At 55.3% G+C, this 25041-nt stretch overlaps 5 protein-coding genes across 5 annotated transcripts; 1 reads left to right on the top strand and 4 right to left on the bottom strand.

Moving 5' to 3' along the window:
* Positions 1 to 1190: 1190 nt before the first annotated feature.
* ENH_00041350 (hypothetical protein, conserved) lies at positions 1191 to 6225 on the bottom strand (the record flags this gene model as incomplete). The annotated part of the gene is made up of 4 exons (XM_013580788.1): positions 1191 to 4436; positions 4553 to 4979; positions 5707 to 5832; positions 6095 to 6225. 4 exons carry the CDS (start codon positions 6223 to 6225, stop codon positions 1191 to 1193), a joined length of 3930 nt encoding a protein of 1309 aa, XP_013436242.1.
* A 1827-nt stretch (positions 6226 to 8052) lies between these two features.
* ENH_00041340 (hypothetical protein, conserved) lies at positions 8053 to 9228 on the bottom strand (the record flags this gene model as incomplete). The annotated part of the gene is made up of 1 exon (XM_013580787.1): positions 8053 to 9228. One exon carries the CDS (start codon positions 9226 to 9228, stop codon positions 8053 to 8055), a length of 1176 nt encoding a protein of 391 aa, XP_013436241.1.
* Positions 9229 to 10598: 1370 nt separating this feature from the next.
* ENH_00041330 (hypothetical protein) lies at positions 10599 to 11089 on the top strand (the record flags this gene model as incomplete). The annotated part of the gene is made up of 2 exons (XM_013580786.1): positions 10599 to 10604; positions 10826 to 11089. 2 exons carry the CDS (start codon positions 10599 to 10601, stop codon positions 11087 to 11089), a joined length of 270 nt encoding a protein of 89 aa, XP_013436240.1.
* Positions 11090 to 11482: 393 nt separating this feature from the next.
* ENH_00041320 (60S acidic ribosomal protein P2, putative) lies at positions 11483 to 12179 on the bottom strand (the record flags this gene model as incomplete). Its single annotated transcript, XM_013580785.1, has 2 exons — positions 11483 to 11674; positions 12045 to 12179. The coding sequence occupies 2 exons, from the start codon at positions 12177 to 12179 to the stop codon at positions 11483 to 11485; spliced, it is 327 nt and encodes a 108-aa protein (XP_013436239.1).
* Positions 12180 to 14725: 2546 nt separating this feature from the next.
* ENH_00041310 (hypothetical protein, conserved) lies at positions 14726 to 19575 on the bottom strand (the record flags this gene model as incomplete). Its single annotated transcript, XM_013580784.1, has 9 exons — positions 14726 to 14796; positions 14913 to 14994; positions 15440 to 15496; positions 16140 to 16221; positions 16575 to 16643; positions 17132 to 17283; positions 18465 to 18570; positions 18801 to 19022; positions 19160 to 19575. The coding sequence occupies 9 exons, from the start codon at positions 19573 to 19575 to the stop codon at positions 14726 to 14728; spliced, it is 1257 nt and encodes a 418-aa protein (XP_013436238.1).
* Positions 19576 to 25041: the final 5466 nt, after the last annotated feature.

The following is a 25041-nucleotide window of genomic DNA, read 5'->3' as shown; positions in this document are numbered from 1 at the left end:
CCGTTTTCGCCTTTTGTTGCTTTCAATGGCAAAAGAGAAATAAAAATAAACTCCATTAAATGCCATTTGTTGGAATTCATGCACATTTACTTTATAAACATTCCGCGGCTGCCTGTGACTGAAATCCACACACACTTCTGCAAATTTAGACTTGCTGCAGCAGCTGCAGCGGCAGCAGCAGCAGCACGTGCTGCAGCAGCAGCACGTGCTGCAGCAGCAGCACGTGCTGCAGCAGCGGCTTCTCCGCAGAGCTGACTGCCGGATGCGGGCGCCCGTGCAGCAGCAAATGCATGCCGCTGGACTTTGTCCATTATCGCCATTATCTTCATTCAAAAAAATAAGTATATGTTTATTTATTTGTATTACTCACAGAGGTTTGTTAATACAAAGACATCCGCACATTTTCTTTAGGCGATGCATGCACGTGCGACTAAGGCCTGCACATGGGGCAGATGGCTAGCTAGCTAGCTAGCTGGCTAGCTAGCTAGTTAGCTAGCTAGCCAGTTCAACTTGCCTCCTCGTACATCCACGGCTTGCAGCATTCTGTGTTTCTTTCTAGCAACTAAGCTGTGCATGCATTCAGCCAGCCAGCTAGCTAGAGGGCTTTCAGCAAGCTGAAGAGCTAGCTAGCTAGCTAGCTCGCCAGCTAGCTAGCCAGAGAGCTGTCAGCTAGCTGAGGAACCAGCTAGCTAGCTAGCTAGCTAGCCAGCTAGCTAGAGCGCTGGAAGCTAGCCAGCTAGCTAGCGAGGCGGCCGTCAGCTAGCTTGTTAGCTAGCCACTTAGCTGCTTGGCTAGCCTGCTAGCTAGCCAGCTAGCTAGCCAGCTAGCTAGCGAGCTAGCGAGCGGGCCACTAAGTCAATCCGTAAAACACTGTACATAAAAAGTGCAGCAAAGCACATGGGCAAAAAGAGAAAACCTAAAAGAGACCCAGGGGCCCTGAGGTGTACGTACACCGCAAATAGGTGTTCCAGGGGCACCCAAGATAGCGGCACCTACGCTGCACAAGCAGCAGCAGCAGCAGGGGCAGCAGCAGCAGCAGCAGAGGCGTTGTGTCTCCTCCGCGCAGCTGCTGCGGCCAGAGAGGCCTCCTGCGCGTCTCCTGTGCACCTGAAGGGCGCCCACCTGGGCGCTGCAGCAGCAGCAGCAACTGCTGCTGCTGCTGCAGCAGCAGCAGCAGCAGTAAACGCTCGTCAGGCAGGGAACATGCATGCGCGCCGCAGCAGCCGCCCTTTCCAATTGATTTGGCTGCGTAGAGACACGAGAGAGGGCTTCCCCACAAAGCCGGAGAGGCCCTCACCTGCTGCAGCTGCTGCTGCTGCTGTGTCTGCTGCTCTTGCTGCACCCTCGTTGAGACCCTCGGAGTCCTCCTCCGACGACCGCTCCTGCTGCTGCTGCTGCTGCTGCTGCTGGTCTCCCAGCAGCAGTAGACGCCAGTCACGAGACCCAACAACGTCGCTGCAGGAGGCCAGGAGGCGGGCCCTTTCGGGGGAGAGCCGCTGCTGCTGCTGCTGCTGCTGTTGCTGCTGCTGCTGCTGCTGTTGCTGCTGCTGCTGCTGGTCGCTGTCTGTCGGGGGCCCTGAGGGGTCGCTGGGCGAGTATTCTTTGCTGAGAGCAGCAAGAAGCCGCACGCCCCTAACGAGCTGCTGCGCCTCCCTCGACTCTTCTGCTGCTGCACTTGCTGCAGCAGCAGCAGAAGAAGCAAAAGTAGCAGCAGCAGCAGCAGGAGAATTCGGTCCCAACGGAAGCGGGCGCCTTCTACCCGCAAGGGGGGCCGATGAGCTGTAGCTGTTGTTGCCTCGCGGAGAGGACATGCAAGACTGTTGCTGCTGCTGCTGCTGCTGCTGCTGCAGGGCCAGCAGCAACAGCTGCTGCTGCTGCTGCTGCTGCTGCTGCAGCGCATACCACATGTCAACGCTGCCAGAAGCGCCGCTTCCATTTGAAGAGACCCCTGCGGTGTCTCTACAGCTCCTTGCTGTACCTTTGGAGCTGCCAGCGTCAATTAAGCCGTCTGCTGCTTGCTGCTGCTGCAGCATCAGCTGCTGCTGCTGCAGCAGCAGCAGCTGCCGCTGCTGCTGCAGCATCAACCCCTCAGCTGCGGCCGGAAGCTGCTGCGTCTGCCCATTCAGCAAGGAAGGGCTAGCAGCAGCAGGAGGCGCCGCTGCAGCAGCAAGAGCAGCAGCAGCACGCGACTGCGCAACTGCAGCAGCAAACTTCGTTGTTGAGTGTACAGACAAATGCCTGTCCCTTTCGTCTTCCTCCTCTGCTGCTGCTGCTGCTGTTGTTGCTGTTGCTGTTGTTGCAGTTGATGCTGTTGCTGCTGCGGCTGTAGCACACCGCGAGCTCACAGTGTCCCTCCTGCTGCTGCGGCGCTCCATGCCCCACTCCTGTGCAGCGCCGCCCCACTCACCAGCAGCAGCAGCAGCAGCAGCAGCAGCAGCAGCAGCAGCAACAGCAGGAGTCCTCGGCGAGCTGCGAGTCCGCCGCTGCACTAAAGAGGGCGGCGGGGGCCCCGAAGATGCTGTGTCAGTTGACTCTTCCCCATCTGTGGCTGCGACAGAGTCTGTTGCTGCTCCTGCTGCTGCTGCAAGGCCTGCTGCTGCTGCTGCTGCTGCTGCGGCTGCAGCAGCAGCAGCAGAGCGCGTGGTGCGCGGCGTCTCATTGCGGAGCTGGCGGCTGACTTGCTGCTGATCTAAGGAGACCCGGAGAGCCTCGCCGCTACTGGGCTTGTGCTGCCTGTCTTCTGCTGCTGCTGCTGCTGCTGCTGCTGCTGCTGCTGCTGCTGTGTCTAGCTGGGTCTTCACGAGAGCCTTCAAGGGAGGAGAAAGAGCCTCCGAGCTCTCAGCAGATTCCCCTCGGCTGGCACCGCCGGGCCCCCGCCGCTCTGCACGCCTGCTGCTCTTGCTGCTGCTGCTGCTGCTGCTGCTGCTGCTGCTGCTGCTGCTGCTATCTGCTGCTAGCTCCTTCAGCGGCAAGCGGCTGTGGGGCCCCGGGGGGCCCCCCCCCCAGCTGTCAGCCTCAGGCGTTTGGCGGGGGCCCTCTGAGGGGCTGGAGGAAACTGAAGCAGCAGAGCCCCCCCTGGTGCTGCTGCTGCTCGTGCTGCTGCTGCTGCTGCTGCTGCCGCCGCTGCTGCTGCTGCTGGCTTCGCAAGGCGTGTCCGACCGAGCATCGCCAGGGCTTGACGGCAACGTCATTGCTGCTCCTGCAGTTGTTGCAGTTGCTGCTGCTGTTGTTGTTGCTGCTGCTGCTGAGGGGCTTTCCCCCGAGCACGCACGCCCTGTCTTCCCCTGCTGCTGCTGCTGCTGCTGCTGCTGCTGCTGCTCTTGCGCCGCAGCTATTGCAGCCCGCAAACCTCCCTGATGCAGCGTTCCACGAGCAGCCTTGCTCTGATGTGCTGCTGTCCTCCCGCTGCTGCTGCTGCTGCTGCTGCTGCTGTGAGCGCTTGACTTGGCCGCGGCCTTTCTACTGCTGCTGTTGGTAAGGCTGTTCTCGCTGTTACCACTGCCGTTGCTGCTGCTGCTGCTGCTGTTGCTGCTGCTGCTGCTTCGCTCCATCCCCCGCTGCCAGCTGCTGCTGCCCTCCCGGCGCAGCAGCTTGCTGCTGCGCTTTGCTGCGTGCTGTGCAGCAGCGCTGCTGCCGCGGGTCCCACTTGCAGCAGCAGCAGCAGCAGCAGCAGAATGTCCGTGGCCCTTGCTGCTGCTGCTTCCGGAGGAGGCTTTGACGACACTTGTTGCTGCAGAGGTTTCCTCATCGCCTGAAGTGCTGCCACTGTTGCTGCTGCTGCTGCTGCTGCTGCTGGCAGCAGCGGGTCCACTGCAGGCGGCGCCCTTTGCAGCACTGCACACCTTGCTGCTGCTGCTGCTGCTGCTGTTGCTGCTGCTGTTATTCTTTCTCCGGGGGCTTGGCGATCCGCGCCTATCACTGCCAGCTGCACTGCCGCAGCTGCTGGTGCTGGTGCTGGTGCTAATGCTGCTGCTGCTGCTGCTGCTGCTGCTGTTGCTGCTGGTTGCTGCAGTTGGCTGCGTGGCCTTGCTGCTTGTTGCTGCTTCACTTGGATGGCTTTCCTCGAGCTGCTGCGCCTCCTTGACCATCTTTCGTTTGCTGCTGCTGCTGCTGCTGCTGCCTGCGGTGCTGCTGTCTGCTGGCTCGGACTTCGCAGCAGCAGCAGCAGCAGCAGCAGCTCGCTTTGCATTTGTGCTGCGGCGATCTTCATCGCTTGACTCTGTGATGCGCGCTTGCTTCCTCTTAATCGGCGGCGCTTCCGCGCTGCTGCTGCTGCTGCTGCTGCCTGTCTTCGTGTCAGCAGCAGCAGCAGCAGCAGCAGCAGCGCCTCTTTCTCTCTTCAGCTTGCCCCCTCCTTCAGGGCCTCCTGCGGCGGCGCTAGTGGGGGCTGGAGAGGCCGGAGCAGCAGCAGCAGCTGCTGTGCTGCTGCTGCTCCTCTGCTGCCATCTTCGCAAACATCGCCTCATAGTAGCGAATCTTCCGCAGCTCTCTTTCGCTCAGCTGCGGCACAAAAACTTTGCTGGCAGCAGGCCCCGCGGGGGAGGCCCCAGACCTCTCCGTCATCTTGCTGCTGCTGCTGCTGCTGCTGCTGCTGCCGCCGCCGCCGCCGGCGCAGCCGGCCGCACCGCCGCTGCTGCTGCTGTTGCTGTTGCTGTTGCTGCTGCTGCTGCTGTTGCTGCTGTTGCTGCTGTTGTTGTTGTTGCTGCTGGTGCTGCTGGTGCTGCTGGTGCTGGTGCTGCTGCTGCTGCTTCTGGGGCTGGGGCAGGGGCTGGGGCTGCTGCTGCGGCGGCTCCGTGGCTTCCGCTGGGGCTGCTGCTCGCGCGCTACTGCTGCTTCTGGGGCTGCTGCTGCTGCAGCAGGCGGGGCTGCCGCTGCTGCGGCAGACGAGGCTGCCGCTGCTGCTTCTGGGCCTGCTGCTGCTGCTCCTGCCTCTACTTCTGTTGCCGCTTCTACTGCTGCTGCTGCTGCTTGCGTCGCCGCTGCAGCTGCTCCTCTTCAGCTGCGGCTACTGCAGCGGGCTGCTGCAGCGGAAGAGGCTGCCGCCGCTGCTTCTGTGGTTGCTGCTGCTGCTTCTGTGGCTGTTTTTGCTGCAGCGGGTGAGGCTTTTGCAGGCTACGATAGAGATGGGAGTGCTGCAGCGAAAGCCGCTGCTGCAGCAGCAGCTGCTGCTGCCTCTACTCCTGCAAGAAGCTGAGGACTTCAGGCCGCAGCGCCCAGCAGCAGATGCAGCGGCAGCAGCAGCTGCTGCTGCTGCTGCAGCGACAGTATATCTCAGCAACTATGGACCTCACGAGATGAATACAGGCTCTCAATGCTCGCTGATGCTGCGGCAGAGGCGCTGTAATGCTGTTTCTGCTGCGGCTGCGGCTGCTGCTGCTGCTGCTGCTAGCACGCAGCAGCACGGGCACGCCCCTGCAGCAGCTTCTTGGTCCCTAAAAAAAATAGGTAGCAGCCAATAGAACTCAAAAACCGATTTTGCTTCAGGGGGAGACGAGCAGCAAAGCTGCTGCTGCTGCTGCTGCTGCAGGCGCAGCCCCAGCAGCCGCAGCGACAGCCCCGGAGAGCAACAGCAGCAGCAGCAGCAGCAGCAGACACAGTAGCTGACGCTTAATACGCTTGCCTCCGAATCTTACACCCTTCCTGGAGCAGCAAATGGCAAATTAACAGTTTGGTTCTCTTGATGTGCCGCGCTTGCTGATTTATTACCTAGCAGCAGCAGCAGCAACAGCAGTAGCAGCTGCAGCAGCGCCTGCGCCGACACGTTGTCTCGCCTGCTGCTCCTGCTGCTCCTGCTGCTTCCCGCCAGACAACATTTGCTGCATTGCATCTCCCCTGGGATTTCAAGGGACAGCTTTAGCGTCTGCAGCAGCAGCAGCAGCAGTTCTCCCGCTGTGAGGCTCTGCTAGCAGCAGCGCAGCAGCAGCAGTTCACCTCTGTCTTCAGCAGCAGCTAAGGGGCGCCGTATGCTCTGAGGCCCTGGGGCGGCAGCGGGGGCCCTCTGCAGCCTGCCCTTACATCTGCTGCTGCTGCTGCTGCTGCTGCTGCTGCAGCGAGCTTTCTGTAAACTAGAAATGCTCCTCTCCTGTGCTTCTACCTGCTGCACCCTGCTGGCTTTGCTGCTGTGCTGCTGCCAATGTGAAGCCAGGGTACTGGGGGGGCCCCCAGCGGGGCCCCCGCTGCAGCACAGCCGGGGGGCCCCCCGGGGGGCCCCCCTGGGGGCCCCATCGGGTACCTCGCTGCTGCCAGCAAAATATACAGCAGCAGCAGCAGCAGCTGAGAGCTGCAGCTCCGCAGCCTCCACGTTTCGCCCAGCTGCCTTCTTCCACTGGCGCAGCCAGCCGCAGCAGCAGCAGCAGCAGCAGCAGCAGCAGCAGCGGCAGCAGCAGCGGCAGCGCTTCAAAACCCGCGATTTGTGCCTTTGGGGCTCTTGCGGCGGTTCCAGCGGCAGCAGCAGCAGCGGGAAGCGCGGCAGCAGGCAAAACGGCTCCGCGAACAGCAGCAGCAGCAGCAGCAACAGCTGCAGCAGCAGCAGCAGCAGCAGCAGCAGCTGGGGCCTGCGGCTGCTGCCCGAACGCTCCAAATCTCTAGCAGTTCTTTCTATCCCCGTAGAAGTGGCGCTGCACCCAGCAGCACATGGGGCGCTGCTGCATGCAGTGGCTTTGCTGCAGCGGCTGCAGCTGCTGCTGCTGCTGACGGGGTCTGCTGCTGCTGCTGCTCTTTCGCTCGCTGTTGCTGTGCCCCGCCTCATAGTATTCAGGGGCCACGCCGATTTGCTGCTGCTGCTGCCAGCTAGCACAATTGTGCTGCTGCCGCTGCTGCTGCTGCTTCTAGCCTACAGGCTCTAGAGCAGCAGCCGCTGCTGCTGCGCTGCGCGCCAAGCTGCTGCAGCAGGAAGAGTTCTTCCTGCCGCAGCAGCAGCAGCAGCAGCAGCAGCACGAAGCCGAGGTTTGCTCTCCGTAGACTTTGTCCTCTTTGGGACATTCCTTTTCGCACAAACTGAATTCAACGCAATGGGAAAGCCACGGTGTGGCTAGCTAGTTAGCTAGCTAGCTAGCTAGCCAGCTGGCTAGTTGGTTAGCTAGCTAGTTAGTTAGCTAGCTAGCTAGCTAGCTAACCAACTAACTAGCCAACCACCTAGTTAGCCAGCTAGCTAGTTAGCCAGCTAGCTAGCTCGCTGGCCAGCTAGCTAGTTAGTTGGCTGGCTAGCTAGCTAGCCAGCGAGCCAACTAACTAGCTAGCCGGCTAGCTGCGTAGCTAACTAGATGGCTAAGTAGCCAGCTAGCTAGCTAGCAACTTAGCTATCTAGTTAGACAACTTTTAAGCCAGCTAGCTAGCCAGCTAGGTAGCCAGCTAGCTAGCCAGTTGGATAGTTGTCTAGCTAGTCGGGATGCTGGCTAGCTTGCCAGCTAGCTAGCCAGTTGGCTAGCCAACTGGCTAGGCAGACAGCTAACTGGCTAGCCACCTGGCGGACTAGCTAGCTGAAGAGGCTGGTGGCTAGCTACCCACACGCTCAGCTAGCTAGTTAGCTAGCTAGCTAGTTAGCTAGTTAGCCAGCTAGCTAGCTAGCTGGCTAGCGAGGCAGGGGGATGATGGGCAGCCCGCACGGCTAGCTACTTGCCTAGCTGGATAGCTAGCTAGCTAGCTAGCTAGCTAGCTAGCTAGCTAGCCCGCAGCAAAGTTAAGAAAAGTAGTATCAACTATATTCCCAATGAGCAAGATTACTTTTCTTCAAGATTTTGGCTTCCACTGAAAAGACGAAGCTGCAAGCACCCGCCGCTGCAGCAGGAGCAGCAGCTGCTGCTGCTGCTGCAGCTGCTGCACTCAGCGCAGCGTCAGCCGCAGCCTCATGCGCCCCCCGAGCAGCAGCAGCGGCGGCCGCCACTGCAGCAGCAGCAGCAGCCACTCCCCGAGCAGCAGCAGCAGCAGCAGCAGGAGCGCTGCTGCGCCTCCGCTCCCCTCAGCAGCAGCAGCAGCAGCAGGAGCGCTGCTGCGGCTCCGCTCCCCTCAGCAGCAGCAGCAGCAGCAGCAGCAGCAGCAGCAGCAGCAGCAAGGTCACTTGAGCGGCTGCCTGCCTGCGCGCCTCCTGTGTCTCTGCATGACGAACTGGTAGTTGAGGGCGAGCTGCTGCTGCCTTGTTGCTGCTGCTGCTCGGAAAGCAGCAGCAAAGCCCAACTGCAGCACGGAAAAAGCCCGGAAGCAGCGCAGCCCAGCTTGCTGCCAAGCAGCAACCCACAGCTTCTCTTCAGGTTCATAATAAACTCCAGCAATGCCGCTGCGGCAGACTTCGGGTTTGCTGCTGCTGCTGCTGCTGAAGTCCTGCTGCAGCTTGCCCTGGCGCTGCAGCTGCTGCAGCAGCGCGAGCGCCTTCGCCCGCGCGCCCTCCAGCCCGCCGTGCTGCAGCAGCCCCATTGCTGCTGCTGCTGCTGCTGCTGCTCGCCCGCCGTCTCTCCCGCTGCTCCTGCTTCTGCTGCTGAAGGGCCTGAACAGCTGCAGCCCCTGGCTCTTCCAGCAGCAAAGAAAGCGCTGCAGTCTGCTGTCAAAGACAAGTGCAGCACGAGAGTTTTGCTGCAGCGGCACCCGCAGCAGCCGCTGCTGCTGCGGCCAAAAGAACTCCAGCCGCCGCCCCCGCCCGCTCTGCTGCAGCAGCCCCGGCTGCTGCTGCTGCTTCTTCCGCTTCAGGCCCCCTGCGCGGCCCCCGAACTGCCGCAGCCCCCCCGGCCCTGCTGCTGCTGCTGCTGCTGCTGCTGCTGCTGCTGCTGCGGCGGGGGGGCGCAGCAGGCCCCCGGGGACGCCGCAGCGCAGCAGCAGCCGGCACGCCGGGAACAGGGGCGCAGCAAAACCCGCCCGTGACACACACACGCAACCTTCCTGCTGCTGCTGCTGCTGCTGCTGCAGCTGCTGCTGCTGCTGCTGCGGGGGAAGGAACAGGGGTCGGCGGGACGCAGCAGGGGCCCCGAGAGGGGGCAGGAACGGCGGCCGAGCTGCTGCTGCTGCGCCTGCTGCTGCTGCTGCTGCTCGTGCTGCTCTTTCTGCTCCTGCTGCTGTTGCTGCTGCTGCTGCAGTGCGTCCCCCACTCAGGCTCATGAGGTTAGCAGCAGCAGCAGCAGCAGCAGCAGCAAAGGGGGGGCCCCCGGCGATGCCCCTGAGGGGCCCCCCTGTGGGCAACGGCGGCGGGGGGCCCCCCTGCCCAAGGGCTCTGCAGCAGCTGCGGGCCGCTGGCAGCCACATGGGGTCTTGAGGCTTTAAAAGGGTTTTAAAAAGGAAATAAAAGCAAAAGATTAAATAAATTTAATTCAAAATATCAATTAAATCCATTTTTTGCATCAAATTCGAGCAGTTTGCGCAATTCCTTCGCCGCTCGCTGCGCGCAAGTAGAATGCAAAAAAGCCGGAAGAAACGAAAGCTTAAAGGGAAAAAACAAAAAGAATAATTCCTTAAATGCACTTTTTTTATTTTTTAAATGCAAAAGGATCCAAATCTTTCAAATCGAAGACAAAACGCAGCTTCAGCTGTGCGTGATGGGGCCCCAGGGGCCCCCGGGGGCCCCTAGGGGCCCCCGGGGGGCCCCAGTGTACCCTCTTAGGGGCCCCCAGGGGGACTCCCAGGGGCCTTTCTAGAGAACTTCATGCCCCCCCCTGAAGTATTCTCTAAGGGGCCCCCGCACAGTCCTTTGGGGGCCCCCAGGGGCCCCCGGATCCGCTTGGGGGCCCCTAGGAGTGCTTTGGGGGCCCCTAGGGGCCCCCAAACGCTCCTTTGGGGCCCCCCTGGGGCCCCCAGAGGGGTGCGCAAGTACCCTTTTAGGGGGCCCCTAAAGGGCCCCCACAGCGTAACCTAGGGGCCCCCAGAAGGTCACCAGGGTCACCAGGGGGCCCCCCAAACCATCCCGCAGAGGGCCCCCAGGGGGCCCCCACGCTGTACCCTGGGGGCTTCCCAGGCCTTGAGGGCCCCCGGGGGGCCCCTGGGGGGCCCCCGGGGGGCCCCTGGGACCCCTCAGGGGGCCCCTGGTGCCCCGCGGGGGGGCCCCTGGGGCCCCCTGAGGGGCCCCTTAGGGGCCCCTGGGGGGCCCCCTAAAACGCCTTTTAGGGGTTTGCCTAGGGTCTATGTGTAAGACATTTTGTATAGGGGGTTTAGGGAGGGGCGAGTTACCGTAAACCCTTAAACCCTAAATCGTAAACCCTAAACCCTAAACCCTATATGCTAAACCCTAAACCCTTAACTCTACCTAGTTGTTATCGAACCATGCGCAGAAAACTCGAATTCAAAAATCTTCAACACTAAACCCTAAACCCTAGGCCCCTCACCCTAAACCCTAATCCCTAGAGCCCAGACCCTAAGCCCTAAACCCTAAACCCTTTTCATTTGCTGCAGGGGTCTAAAACTCATCTGTAGTAAATAAAAGTGCCCAGAAAACTTTGTGCTGCTTCTCCCCAGGGTTTAGCGTTTAGGGTTTAGGGTTTACGCAGAGCTGCCAACCCTAAACCCTAAACCCTAAACCCTAAACCCTCAGCAGGAGCTTACACCGCTGCGCCTTCTGAAGTGGGCAGGATTTAGGGTTTAGGGTTTAGAATTATTTCTTGGAGTGGAGATTAGGGTTTAGAATGAGGGTTTAGGTTTTAATGGGCAACAGCCAGCCCGCAATAGCTTACCCGCTGCAAACCCTAAACCCTAAACCCTCGCGGCTGCGAAGGCCTGAGGCCGTGGTGTAAACCCTAAACCCTCAACTGCAAGAAGCCTCGGAGCCTAGAAATAAACCCTAAACCCTAAACCCTAGAGCTACGAGACCCAAAACCCTAGAGGCGCATCACCACCCCCCCACGGCCCCCAGCTGCAGCAGCACGAGGAGCTGCAGCAGCACGAGGAGCTGCAGCAGCTGCAGCAGCACGAGGAGCTGCAGCAGCACGAGGAGCTGCAGCAGCACGAGGAGCTGCAGCAGCACGAGGAGCTGCAGCAGCTGCAGCAGCACGAGGAGCTGCAGCAGCACGAGGAGCTGCAGCAGCTGCAGCAGCACGAGGAGCTGCAGCAGAACGAGGAGCTGCAGCAGCAAACGCCTACGCCGAATGTCGTGGTGTCTGTACACCACAGAATTTAGTTGCAGCATCCAAACCCTAAATCAGGGTTTACTAGGAACCACTACAGTTTAATTTGTAGCTTACTAGTCGCCTGCAAACCCTAAAATAGCGAATGAGCTCAGCACCCAAACCCTAATTTAGGGTCTACGAACTGTCCGTAAACCCTAATTTAGAGTCTAAGAATAGCCTTTAAACCCTAAAACAGGGTCTACGCTCAAGCTCCAAACCCTGATTTAGGGTATACGAGCCCCCCGGAAACTGGCAGCGCTCGCCGCAAACCCCAATTTAGGGTTTAGGCCTGTCCCGGGAACCCCAAACGAGGGTTTACGTAAAGCCTCTGTTTCAAAGTAAAAAGTAAACTGCAGCATCAACTTGCTGCTGCTGCTGCTGCTGCTGCTGCTGCTGCTGCTGTTTTAATCAAAGAGAGACAAACCCATGTCTGCATCTTCTTCCTCCTCCTCAGGTTCTTCCTTCTTTTTGTCTTTTGCTGCGCTGCTGCTGTCGCCGCCGCCAGCAGCAGCAGCAGCAGCAGCAGGTGCTGCTGCTGCTGCTGCACCGCCGCCACACGGCACCTTTTGCAGCTTCTCCAGACCCGCAGAGATCACCTAAAAGCAAAAGCAGCAAACACCCCACAGCCCCCCGTTGCTGCTGCTGCTGCTGCTGTTGCTGCTGCTGCTGCTAGGCTGCAGCAGCAAGCCTCGCTGTGAAGGAGTGCTGCTGCTGCTGCTGCTAGGCTGCAGCAGCAAGCCTCGCTGTGAAGGAGTGCTGCTGCTGCTGCAGGACCTTCGGCTCCGCGCGGGCTGGGCCTTCTACGCACCAAACCCTAAACCCTAAACCCTAAACCCCAAACCCTAAAGCCCAAACCCTAAGTCCTATCAAAGGCAAAACTGAGTGTCGAGGCGCTGAAGTTGCTGCTGCTGGCTGCTGGGCCGGGCGTGGGGCCGCGGCGGCTAGGGTTTAGGGTTTAGGGTTTACCTCGTGGGCGGTTTTGCCCTGCATGGCGTCAATTAGGGTTTTGAGAACTTCAGGGTTTACCTCCGCACCCACAGCTTCCAAAACCCTCGAAACATCAGCAGCTGTGGGGGCCTCGTTGCCCCCCAGGACAGTCATGAGGTAAGCAGCAACGTACTTCATAGCCATTTTCGCAGCAGCAGCAGCAGCAGCAGCAGCAGCAGGGAAGGTTTTTGCTGTCGTGGAGAAAGCCAGCGCCTCGCCTGACAATCCAAATTTAACCACGAGTGATGCCCGTGCTGCTGCCCTTGTGGGGCTGCTGCTGCTGCTGCTGCTGCTGTGGAAGCAAGCCCGCAGCCGCTGCCGTTCCTCCGCTGCTGCTGCTGCTGCTGCTGCAGCAAAACCCACCCGGGGCTTCTCTGTTTATACTTGCATTTATTTTTATTATTTTACTTTTTATTTTTATTAATTTCAGCGCTAAAATGCAACAGAAGCGAAACGTAGAGCCGGCATACCAAACATTGCTGCTGCTGCTGCTCCCGCTGCTGCTGCTGCTGCTGCTGCTGCGCGCGCTGCTCCGGCAGCAGACACTCGCTGACGAAGAAAAGTTGATTTATTTTACTTAATTTCATTTTAATTTAATTTAATTTTAATTTTATTTTATTTTAAAATCAAAAAGAAGATCCAAAACATTCGCCTCGGGGCATTACAAGCTGCGGCTTCAAACCCTAAACCCTAAAACCATCGATCCTGCGAGACGCGTCTAAGCTGTACAACTCGAATTTCGGTATTCTGTAATCAAAATTTAATTGCAAAAGCCTCTAAACCCTAAACCCTAAACCCTAATCTAGGCGCTGCGGGGTTTAGGGTTTCCGTGCAGCAGTTGCCGCCGAAAAACCCTAAACCCTAAGCCCTCTCTCTAGATTCTGAACCCTAAGACAACATCCAAACCCTAAACCCATCACTCTAAACCCTAAACCCTTTGCTCCAAACCCTAAACCCTCGAACTGGCAGTGCACTGAATTGAAAGCAGCAGAACAGCTTCAGCTGTTCGATCTGCAGCAGCAGCAGCAACAGTAGCTGCGGCAGCAGCAGCAGCAAAGGTAGCTGCAGCAGCAGTAGCCACAGCAGCAACAGCAGCTGAAGCTGCAGCAGCTGTAGCAGCAGCAGCAGTAGCCACAGCAGTAGCTGCAGCAGTAGCTGTAACAACGACTGTATCTACAGTAGCAGCGCAGCAACAGCAGCAGCGCAGCAACAGCAGCAGCGCAGCAACAACAGCAGCGCAGCAACAGCAGCAGCGCAGCAACAGCAGCAGCGCAGCAACAGCAGCAGCGCAGCAACAGCAGCAGCGCAGCAACAGCAGCAGGCCCACGCTCTGTGGAGGCTAAACTACGGATATCTTGACGCCTAGAAACAGCCAAACCCCAAACCCTAAACCCTAAACCCTAAACCCTACACCGCAGGGCGGGGAAACAAATTTTTAAAAAGTTGTAAAATTCATCTGTCTTCTTCAGTGGACTGAAGCAAATGGAAAAGAAGAAATTTTATAATTACTAATTTAAATTAAATAATTAATTAATTTAAATTAATAAATTAAAATTAATTAATCAATTTAAATGAATTAATCAATTAATTAATTAAAAATAATTTAATTGTTCCAGTTGATTAATATATTTTATTTAGTCTTTTGTTCCTTTAATTTCTTTTATTTTTATTTTCATTTTTATTTCCTTCTCTTTCCTTTTTAGTTCTTTCTTTTTTGAATCTTTTAAGAAAGATCTAAAAAAGATTTAAAAGAATTAATTTTATCATCTCATAATAATAATAATAAAGGAATCAATTTCTTTTCATTTCCTTTTGTTTCTTTTTATTTCTTTTTTATTTCTTTTTTATTTCTTTTTTATTTCCTTTTAATTCCCTCTTACATCCTTTTGCTTCCTTTTAAATACCTTTTTTTTTGAATTTAATTTTAATTAATTTTAAATATCTATTTAAATTTAATTTTAATTAATTTCAAATATCTTTTTAATTTAATTTCAATTTTAAAAAACAACTTTTTCATTTGGGTCAATCCAAGCAATCACTTTTAGCTTTTCGCTGTTTCCAACTGTCAAGTCCACATCCACTCGCTTCGGCACATAGTCCCTACGAACAAACAACGCAGCTAGCCAGCTAGCTAGCTAGCTAGCTAGCTAGCTAGCTAGCTGGACAGCTGGCTAGCTGGCTAGCTAGGTGGCTAGCCAGGTGGCTAGCTAGGTGGCTAGCTAGGTGGCTAGCTAGGTGGCCAGCTAGGTGGCTAGCTAGGTGGCTAGCTAGCTGGCCAGCTGGCTAGTCGGCTAACTAGGTGGCTAGCTAGGTGGCTAGCTGGCTGGCTAGCTAGCTAGGTGGCTAGGTGGCTAGCTAGGTGGCTAGCCAGGTGGCTAGCTAGGTGGCTAGTTAGCTGCTAACTGCTAGCTTGCTAAACGGGTAGCTAAATGGCTAGCTAGCTAGCTAGCTAGCTAGCTAGTTGAGTGACTGGCTAGCTGGCTTGCTGGCTAGCCGGTCAAGGGGCACATCAGGACGCTCCAAGCTAGGAAGCTGGCTAGCTAGCTAGCCAACTACTTATCCAGCTAGCTAGCCAGCTGATTCGCTAGCTCGCTGACTCGCCAGCTAGCTAGCTAGCTAGATCTTCGGCTGGTTAGCTAGTCAGCTAGCTAGCCGTCTAGCTAGCTGCTAAAGAAACTAACTGCCTCAGCAAAGCGCTGCCTGCTGCTGCTGCTGCTGCAGCTGAGGCTGCCAGCAGCAGCAGCACAACAAACCCTAAACCCTAAACAGCGGCTAGACGGGTCTGCGGGCGAGGGTTTGAGCCTGGCCCCTAGGGTTTAGGGTTTAGGGTTTAGGGTTTAGGGTTACCTCTTAGCTGGAAGAGGGAAAGCAGACATATTCTCCACCTCAATGTGCTGCCGCATAACCCAGTCAAAAGTGCTCTTCCATCCTGCATGCAGCAGCAGCAGCAGCAACAGCAGCAGATGCAGCGGCAGCAGCAGCAGCAGCAGCAGCAGCAGCAGCAGATGCAGCGGCAGCACTGGCGCAGATGCAGCAGCAGGGACAGCAGCAGCAGCAGCTGCTTCTGCATGTGCTGCTGCGCTGACCGCTGCGTCGCTATGAAGCTAACTAGCTAGCTAGCCAGCTACTTAGCTAGCTAGCCAGCTACTTAGCTAGCTAGCTACTCAGCTAGCTAGCCACTTGGCTAGCTAGCTACTCAGCTAGCTAGCCACTTGGCTAGCTAGCTACTTAGCTGCTTAGCAAGCTAGCTACTTAGCTAGCTAGCGACACGTTGCGGTCTTCCAACTATTAGGCCCAGCTAGCTAACTCGCTTGCTAGCCAGCTAGCCAGCTAGCTAGCCAGCTAGCTAGCTAGCTAGCTAGCTGCGTATGTACCTTCGAATTTGTTTTCTTCTTGAGCATCGATTTCTTCCGTCCCCATTTCTTCGTAGCCTGAAGAAGAAGCAGCAGCACTGAGGGCGAATTGAGACGCAGCCGCAGCTAGCTGCTGCAGCATCAGCTAGCCAGCTAGCTAGCTAGCTAGCTAGCTAGCCAGATAGCTAGCGAACTAGCTAGCTAGCTAGCTAGCTGGTGTGGGGCTAGACACCTAGCTTGCTAGCCAGCCAGCTGCATGCTGGCAGGCTAGTTAGTTAGTCTGCTAGGTAGCTGGCTGGCTAGCTAGCCGGCTGGCTAGCTAGCTAGCTAGCTGACAAATGAGAGAAATAAGTAACAAGGAAAAGAACAGCAAACAAACAGACATAAAAGAGAGAAATTGCGAGGAAGCGAAAATAAAGAAGAATGCGAATAAAAGCAATAAATGAAAAATTAAAAAAATTAATAAAATTAAATTAAAAAAAGAAAAGAAAAGCTGCAAATGTGGCTAGCCAAGTGGGGCAGAGTCCGCAGCAAATTAATTGTGGGGAAATAAAATATAAAAATGAAAGAAATAAATTGAATAAAAAGGAATCAAAAGTCAAAATTGAAAAAATGGACTAATTGTGTTAAACAAAATAAAATGAATTAAAAGCAAAATAAATGCATTAATTTAAAATAAAATAAATAAAGTAAATAAAATAAATTAATTAAAAAACTCGCCGAGCTTTTGACTAAAAACTATTTCCTTCATTTTCAAAACTGCCTCTGCCCGGCTCAGCCGCCGCGTGGACTCTTTGGCCAGCCTGTGCAGCAAAACAAACAGAAAAACAAACAAATAAACAAACAAATAAATAAAAAAATAAATAAATAATAAATAAATAAATATAATTATAAATGAATAAATGGGATTAAATGGAGAAGAATGGAAAAGAAATGAAGCATGGAGGAGCGGGAGATCCACAAAGTGGAAAAAGACGGAGAAAGAAGCAAAAAGAAATGAATAAAATGAATAAAATGAGTAATAATGAATAAATGATAAATAGTAATAAATAAATAATAGATATATAACAAATAATAATAAATAAATGACAAATAAAAGAAGAAATAGAAAAGGAAGCGGCAGACAAAACGGCCACAAGTTGGGGTGTATGTACACCTGTTCTTCCGCAGGAATTCGCTCAAACTGAATTCTTTTATTACTCGACGAACTGTAGACTCCTTCAGGCTGCGTTAAATAAATAAATAAACAAACAAATAAATAAATAAATAAATAAATAAATAAATAAATAAATAAATAAATAGATAAATACTGGAGAACTGGAGGCAATGGAGGAGGAAACGGGGAGCTGCAGCTGCTGCACAAGACGAACAACAGCTGCAGCAGCAGCAGCAGCAGCAGCAGCACAGCCACCATCACCAGCAGCGCGATTACTAAAGCAGCAACCAGGACAATCTCAATGCCAAACCGCAACAGCAGCAGCCGCCGCAGCAGCAGCCGCCGCAGCAGCAGCCACAGCAGCAGCCGCAGCAGCAACCACAGCAACAGCCATAGCAGCAGCCGCAGCAGCAGCCACAGCAACAACCGCAGCAACAGCCACAACAACAACCGCAGCAACGCAGCAACACGCACAGCAGCAGCCACAGCGGCAGCTACAGCAGCAGCAGCAGCAGCAGCAGCAGCAGCAGCAGCAGCAGCAGCAGCAGCAGGCGGACCTGTATCTGGCTGCGATTGCGTGGATGTTGAACCTGCGGGGGTCCATTTGGTGCAGCGCGAAAATGAGTTCCCGCAGCAAAGGCTGCAGCCGCCGGCTTTGCTGCAGCTGCAGCGGGAACACGCGGGGCAGCAGGCGGTCCAGGCCCGTGTCCTGAGGTGTACGTACACCGCAAATCGGAGGCAGTTGCGGCCCTTTTGAGGTGTACAGACACCTCAAATCGGGGGCCGAGGTGCATGCGCAGCAGACGGTTCAAACGCCCGTCCTGAGGTGTACAGACACCTCAAATTGCAGACACTTGCGGCTCTTTTGAGGTGTACAGACACCTCAAATGGCATGCAGCACATGATTTCAAGTGTACAGACACCGCAGGCTCGAAGCCCTCTCTCTGAGGTGTACAGACACCTCAAATAGGCAGCAAACGGCCCAGCCCTCTGTCCTGAGGTGTACAGACACCTCGAATTGCATGCAGTTTACTCTTTTGAGGTGTACAGACACCTCAGATTGCATGCAGCTCACTCTTTTGAGGTGTACAGACACCTCAAATTGCATGCAGTCCACTCTTTTGAGGTGTACAGACACCTCAAATTGCATGGAATTCACTCTTTTGAGGTGTACAGACACCTCAAATCCAAACACACTTATATCCTCTGAGCTGTACAGACAACACAGAGTCAAAACCTCCTTTCTGAGGTGTACAGACACCTCAAATGTGAAACAACTGCGACTCTTCTGAGGTGTATAGACACCGGAGGCTTAAGCCCTTACTTTGAGGTGTACAGACACCTCAAAGTGAAAATAAATGCAATTCTTTTGAGGTGTACAGACAGCAAACAGTCAAAGTTTATGTTTGAGGTGTACAGACACCTCAAACTGGAATCAACTGGAACTCTTCTGAGGTGTACAGACACCAGAATTTTGGAAGCCTAGTTGGGGTGTATAGGCAGCTTCTTGGGGTGTATAGGCAGCTCTTTGGGGTGTATCGGCAGCTTTTTCGCAGCTTTTTGGGAAGAAAAGAAAATAAAATAAAAAAGATTTTCTTTATTTGGAAATAAAACAAATAAACTGAAACTTTTGGACCAAAGAGGCCAGAAGAATGAAGGAAAGGAGAAAAACGGAGGCAAAAGACGAAACTGGATCGAAAAAGACAAAAATGAAAAAAAGATGGAAAACAGCAAAAAAGGAAGCTGCGAAGCAGAAGAAACAAATAAGAGTTGAAAAGGAAAGAAAGGAGAGTCGAAAAAGACCCAAAAAGACGAAAAAAGATCCAAAAAAGATCCAAAAAAGATCCAAAAAAGATCCAAAAAAGTCTCCAAAATGATCAAATGACTCACTTTCCAGTACCTCACGTTCTCCGCAGTGTCCAAAGTCGGAAGGCGATTTCCGCAGAAGTCCGAATAGGTCAAAAAAGGGCTCGCGGGCCGACTCAGCGGGTGCAGCCTGCAAACCCTAAACCCTAAACCCTAAACCCTAAACCCTAAACCCTAAACCCTAAACCCTAGACCCTAGCGAGCCCCGGCAAAGTATGGGAAGCAACAGGAGCCTCAACCCTCGAGCTTCCGAGTAAACGCTTTGCTGCGAAAGCAGGCGAAAGGAAAGCCAAAATACCCAAAACCCTAAACCCTAAACCCTAAACCCTAAACCCTAAAACCTAAACCCTAAACCCTAACCTAAGGGCTCTTTTTTCCTCAGGAGTCACAGTGTCTTCGACTCGGAACGTGTAGGGCACGGTGTAGCCAACGGAGGGCGCCTTCAACGAGGGGTCGTTTGCTGCTGCTGCTGCTGCTGCTGCTGTTCCTGCTGCTGCTGCTGCTGCTGCTGGAGGTTTGTAAGGAGTCCACGAGGGGGACCAGCCCCCAGTTGTTGAGGGCGACCGGGCCATTCGCTGTCTCCTGCAGCAAGCAGCAAGCTGTCTACCCCACAGCTAGTCCAGCAGCAGCAGCAGCAGCAGCAGCGCAGCAGCAGCAGCAGCAGCAGCGCAGCAGCAGCAGCGCAGCAGCAGCAGAGCAACAACAGCAGAAGTGCGCACCGCTCCTCTGCAGCAAACTCAGCAGAGAGGGGGGGGTCGTAGGAGCGGCTTCTTGTACGACGGCCAAATAAATGGGGCCTGCTGCTGCTGCTGCTGCTGCTGTTGCTGCTGCTGCTGCTGCTGCTGCTGAGGCATCTGGAAGCTGCGGAGAAAAGCCCGAAGGGAAGTCTGGAAGCAAAAGGACCAGACCCGGAAAATACGGGCACGCCCCCACCTGCTGCTGCTTCTGGACGTGCTGCTGCTGCAGCTCCTGCTGCAGCTGACGCTGCTGCTGCTGCTGCAGTTGTTGCTGCTGCTGCTGCCCGAGCACGAACACCCAAGGCAGCTACCTCGGGAGCCCGGGGGGCCCCCAGCAGCAGCAGAGGGGCCCCTGCTCGCGGCAGTACCCTTTGGGGGCCCCCAGAGAAGGGCCCCATTTTCAGCTGCTTTCCTCAGTTCCTTGGTTTGCAGCAGCAGCAGCAGCAGCAGCAGCAGCAGTGGCAGCAGCAGCAGCAGCAGCAGCAGTGGCAGCAGCAGCAGCAGCAGCTCTCTGCCGGCGAGGGGGATCGGTGGCTAGCGCAAGATAGTCCGCCGTATTGATAAGAGGAATAACGGCACTCGACTTTGCTGCTGCAGCAGCAGCTGCGTCTTCCGCTGCTGCTGCAGCAGCTGCTGCTGCTGCTCTGCTGCTGCTGCGCGGCTCGCCCCACAGTCTAGCACAGCTGGGCTTGTACCCCAAAAACTAATAGTAAATAAATAAAAAGAAAAGAAGATATCAAAAAGGAAATCTTTTATTTGCAACAAAGAGGCACAGGGGCCCCTGGGGGCCTCGGGGGCCCCCGGGGGCCCCCAGGGGGCCCCCGGGGGCCCCCCGAGGCCCCCAGGGAGACTGCTGGGCCCCCTGGGGGCCCCTCGAGCAGCAGGAACATATCAAGAAATAAAAAGAGTTTCTTTTTATGAGAAGTTGCTTAGGATTTAGGAGCTGCGAGCAGCAGCAGCAGCAGCAGCAGCGAGCATTAACTGCTGCTGCTGCTGCTGCTGCTGCTGAACAGCTGGAGGCCTCCGCTGCCCACACACAGCAGTAGATGGGCCGCAGCGCCTTCGCCGCTCTGGCGGCTGGGGGGCCCTGCAGCAGCAGCAGCAGCAGCAGCCGCAGCGGCGGGCTGCTGCACAAATGCTGCAGCAGCAGCAGCAGCAGCAGCAGCGGCTGCAGCAGCAGCAGCTTGGCCTTCCGAGGCCCTGCTCACCGTGCTGGTAGCCGTTCGAAGGGGCCCCTCGAGGGCCCCACGGGGGGGCCCCCAAGGGGCTCCTTGGGGGCCCCCGGGCAGCACAGGCCGGAGCAGCAGCAGCAGCAGCAGCAGCACCACTTTATGCTCGCTTCTTGCAGCAGTTTGGCTTAGAAGCAGCAGCAGTAGAGGCCCTCGAGACTGCCTTGGGAACTGAGGAGGAGCTGCAGCAGCTGCTGCAGCTGCTGCTGCTGCTGCCCCCAGCAGCGTCGGGAGGCCCCCCTGCTGCTGCAGCAAAAGGATTCCCGCTAGCGCTAGACACGCCAGCAGCAAGAGCAGCAGCAGCAGCAGGAGCAGCAGCAGCAGCAGAAGCAGCAGCAGCAGCAGCAGGCGAGGAGGTGCCTGTGTCCCTCAGCAGCAGCCTGCTGCTGCTGCTAGCTGCAGTTCACCCCCACCGCTCTGTGCTGCCGCCTGGCTGCCAGCAGCAGCAGCTGCTGCAGCAGCCGCTGCAGCTGCAGCAGCAGCAGATCTCTCGGGCTCAGTCTGCTGCTGCTGCTGTCAGAGCAGCAGCAGCAAACCTCAAAGAAGCCCCCCTAGCCCAGCCCATGGGCCCCGCCGTGCTGCAGTGGACGCAGGACCTTATTGCTGTAAGCTGCTGCGCTGCTGCTGCTGCTGCTGCTGCTGCTGCTGCTGCTGTTGGGGAGGAAATGCTATGGCGATGCGAGTTAGGCTGGCCGTATCTCTTCTTTGCTGCTGCTGCTGCTTTGGCTGCTGCTGCTGTTGCTGTTGCTGTCTGCGTTGCTGCTATCTTTTCCGCTTCTTTGGCGTTGCTGTTGCTGCATTTGCTGCTGCTGCTGCTGCTGCTGCTTTGTTGCTTTGCTGCTGCTGCTGCGCAGGCCATCTGTCCGCAGGTTGCTGCTGCTTTCCCGCAGCTGGAGCTGCAGGCGCACGCCGCGCTGCGAGCCTGCCTCGAGCAGCAGCAGCAGCAGCAGCAGCAGCAGCAGCAGCAGCAGGAGCTGGCAGCAGCAATGTCTCTGTCGAGAACAGTAGAAGGCCTCAGCAGCTCTCGTTTCCATTTGCTGCTGCCAGCTTTAAATGCTGTTGCTGCTCTTCACCTTGGAAAGCACCTCAAGAACTGCCTGGGGTAGAACACGCCGCACCTGCTGCTGCTGCTGCTGCTGCTGCTGCTGCTGCTGCTTCTGGGCACTACAGCTGCTGCTGCTGTACTGGGCACTCCTGTTGCTGCTGCTGCTGCTGCTGTTGCGGAAAGAAGCGCCGCTGCTGCTGCTGATTGCGCTTCTGCTGAACTGGGTGCGGATGCTGCTGCTGCTGCTGCTGCTGCTGCTGCTGCTGCTGCTGCTTGCTTCTGCAGGGGCCCTCACCTCCAGGGCCTTCACCTGCGGGCTCTTTGTCGCTTCTTTGCGGACGTCTTTGACCCCTCCAGCCCCGTAGGCCCCTTGGCTAGCTAGCTAGCTGGCTAGCTAGCTGTCTCGCTGTCTAGCTAGCTAGCTAGTTGGCTGGCTAGCTGTGCAGCTAGCTGCGAGCTAGCTAGTCAGCTAGTTAGCACTAGGCCCTAGGCCCAATGGACAAAGATACAGCTAGCTACCCATCTGACTAAGTAGCTAGCTAGCCAGCTAGCTGGCTAGCTAGCCAGCAGAGGGAGCTGCAGCTAGGCTCACACGCGGTTTCTATGGCCAGCTAGCTAACTGGCTAACTAGCTAACCAGCTAGCTAACTAGCTAGCTAACCAGCTAGCTAACTAGCTAGCTAACTACCTAGCTAACTAGCTAAATAACTAGCCAGTTAACTAGCTAACTAGCTAGCTAGTCCTGAGCTGGCCGTCTCGTAGCTAGCTAGCTAACTAGCTAACCAACTAACTAACGAGCTAACGAACTAGCTGCAGAGAGGCCTTTTTTTTGAGGTCAACCGCTCTGGCGCTCTGGCGCTGCTGCTGCAGCACACACGGCTAGCTACATCTGCTGCTGCTGCTGCTGCTGCTGTCTTGCTGCAGGGCCTTTCGGTGCTGCTGATGCAGCAAGCTCTGGAGGCGATGCGGCTGCGGGCGGAGCCGCTGGGGGCCCCCGAAGCGCTGCTGCTGCTGCGGGGTATTCGCCAGCTGCAGGTGGGGCCCCCTTGCTGCTGCTGCTGCTGCTGCTGCTGCTGCTGCTGCTGCTGCTGCAGGGCTCTATATGGCATTTAATGCAATCAAATGGCACTTTGGTTTTATTTGTTGGTGGCTTTTGCTGCTCTTTCTGCGGCTCTCCTGGAGTTGGATTTTAATATTTGAATTTTGCTTTTTTTGCGTTTTTGATTATTTAAATTTCATTTTAATTCTTTATTTGAGCAGCACTCGCTGTTTTATATATTTAAATTATTTATTTTCATTTATTTTTATTTATTTTCGTTTTTTGTTTGTTTTTTATTTTTGATTTTTTCGGTTTTTCGGGTGTATGTACATGCCAGTTTGTCCATTTGTTGGGCCCCCACTTTTTCATATTTGTTTTTATTTTAATATTTAATTATATTTAATTATTATATTTACATTTATTTATATTTATTTATTTATTTATTTTTATATTTATTTCTTTATTTATGATTTCGGGATTATTTCGATTTAGTGCGGCGCTGCATGCATGCGGTGCTGCGGGCTTTGGGGTGTATCTGCAGCAGCAGCAGCAGCAGCAGCCGCAGCTGCTGCTGCTGCGCAACGACTTGCTGCTGCTGCTGCTGCAGCTGTGGCCCTGCCTTTCTGCTGCTCTCGGTTCAATTGCTGCAGCAGATCTTGTTGAGGTCAGTTTGCTTCTCGCTTATTTCTTCTTACCCTGAAGTTCAAACCCTAGCCTAAACCCTAAACCCTATACCCTAAACCCTAGCCCCTACGCCCTAAACCCTAGCCCGTAAATGCTAAACTCTAGACCCTAGCCCTTAAACCCTAGCCCCTAAGGCCCAGCCCGTAAACCCTAAACCCTAAACCCTACGCTGCAGGGGAGCGAAAGAGCAGCAGCAAAAAGCAGCAGCAAATAGAAAAAGCAGCAGCAGCAGCAGCAGCAGCAGAGCTGCTGCAGCAAAAGCAGCGCAGCTTTGCACTTTGATCTAAAATTTGAATAGAAAAAATAAAAGTAATTGACAATGAGGAATAAACGAAAAGACAAGCAAATGAAAAAAATAAAAATAAAAAACAAATAAAAAACAAAAACAAAAAACAAAAACAATAATAAATTGCAAAAGCAATTAATTAAAACAAATAAAAATAAATAATAAAAATAAAGTTTTAATTCTTTTGCTGCTCATATGTCCAGTTTCCTGCTGCTTGCTGCTGCTTGCTGCTGCTTGCTGCTGCTGCAGGTCGCTCGGGTGTACATACACTCCGCCTTTGTTGCAGCAGTTTCGGAGACAGCAGCAGCACAGCTGCTGTCGCTTCCTTATGCCGATTTGCTGCAGCAATGCAGCAGCATTGAGCCCTGTGAGATTGCTGCTGCTGCTGCTGTTGCTGCTGTTGTTGCTGCTGCTGCGGTTGCTCTGTTGCTGCTGCTGCGGTAGCTGCTGCGGTAGCTGCTGCAGCTGCCTTGGTGCTGTTGTTGCTGCTGCAGTTGCTGCTGCGGTTGCTTTTGGTGCCGCAGTTGCTTTGTTGCTGCTGCTGTTGTTGCTGCGGTTACTTCGTTGCTGCTGTTGCTGCTGCTCTGCTGCGCCGTTCCTGCCTTGCTGCTGCTCCGCCGCTGCAGCTTCGCTGCTGCTGCTGCTCTCTTATTGTTGCTGCTGCTGCCTCCATTTGCTGCGGCACCTCTAGCTGCTGTCCACCAGTCTAGGGTGCCACTTGTACCCTTTTGCTGCTGCGGCGATGTCTCGTGCTGCTGCAGTTGCTGCTGCTGCTGCTGCTGCAGCGGCCGCCGGTGCTGCTCCTGTAACAGTTTCATTCTCTGATTTTCTCACTTCTGCTGCACCGTTGTTCGCTGCTGCTGCTGCTGCTGCTGCTGCTGCAGATCGCGACGCTTTGGGTCTCAGCTCTCCCCTGATGCGGGAGTTGCTGCTGCTGCTGCTGCTGCGGCTGCCTTTGTTTGAGGTGCAGCACGTTGCAGCTCTTTGCTCAGCTGTACGTACACCTCGCGTGCATCCTTGGGACAAAAAAAAAGAAATTAAAATAAATGCTACCCCTTTAGCAGCTCCTTTGCTCCTGTTGCTGCTGCTGTTGCTGCTGTTGCTGCTGTTGCTGCTGCTGTTGCTGCTGCTGCTGCTGCTGCTGCTGCTTTATCCTTGTGCGTGAAAGTCTAGCTGCTTGTTCCAGCTGTACATACACCGCAAGTACTGCTTCGCATGTTTTGTGTATTTGTCTACCGTGTGGGACTGCTGCTGAGGAAGCAGCAGCAGCAGCAGCGGGGGGCTCTAGAATCACATTGCTGCTGCTGCTGCTGCTGTTGCTGTTGCTGCTGCTGCTGCTGCAGCTGGTACCCTTCACGGAGCTCTTTCGAGACTTGCAGCTGCTCGAGGGGCCCACAGAAGATCTTAGCAAGCCGCTTTTCCCCTCCGAGGGTTCTACAGCAGCAGCAGCAGCAGGAGCAGCAGCAGGAGCCACAGCAGCAGCAGCAGGAGCAGCAGGAAGCAGCAGCTTCCATCTTCCCGCCTTCCAGATCCTGGGGGCCCCCGCCTGCCTAAGCCTACCGAGCTGGGGCCCTCAGGGGGC

Source organism: Eimeria necatrix, genomic scaffold (assembly GCF_000499385.1).
Source record: "Eimeria necatrix Houghton genomic scaffold, Enh_scaff303, whole genome shotgun sequence".
Taxonomy (NCBI): Eukaryota; Apicomplexa; class Conoidasida; order Eucoccidiorida; family Eimeriidae; genus Eimeria; species Eimeria necatrix.
Note: the sequence above shows the minus strand (reverse complement) of the source record. Positions and strands in the feature narration are given on the sequence as shown.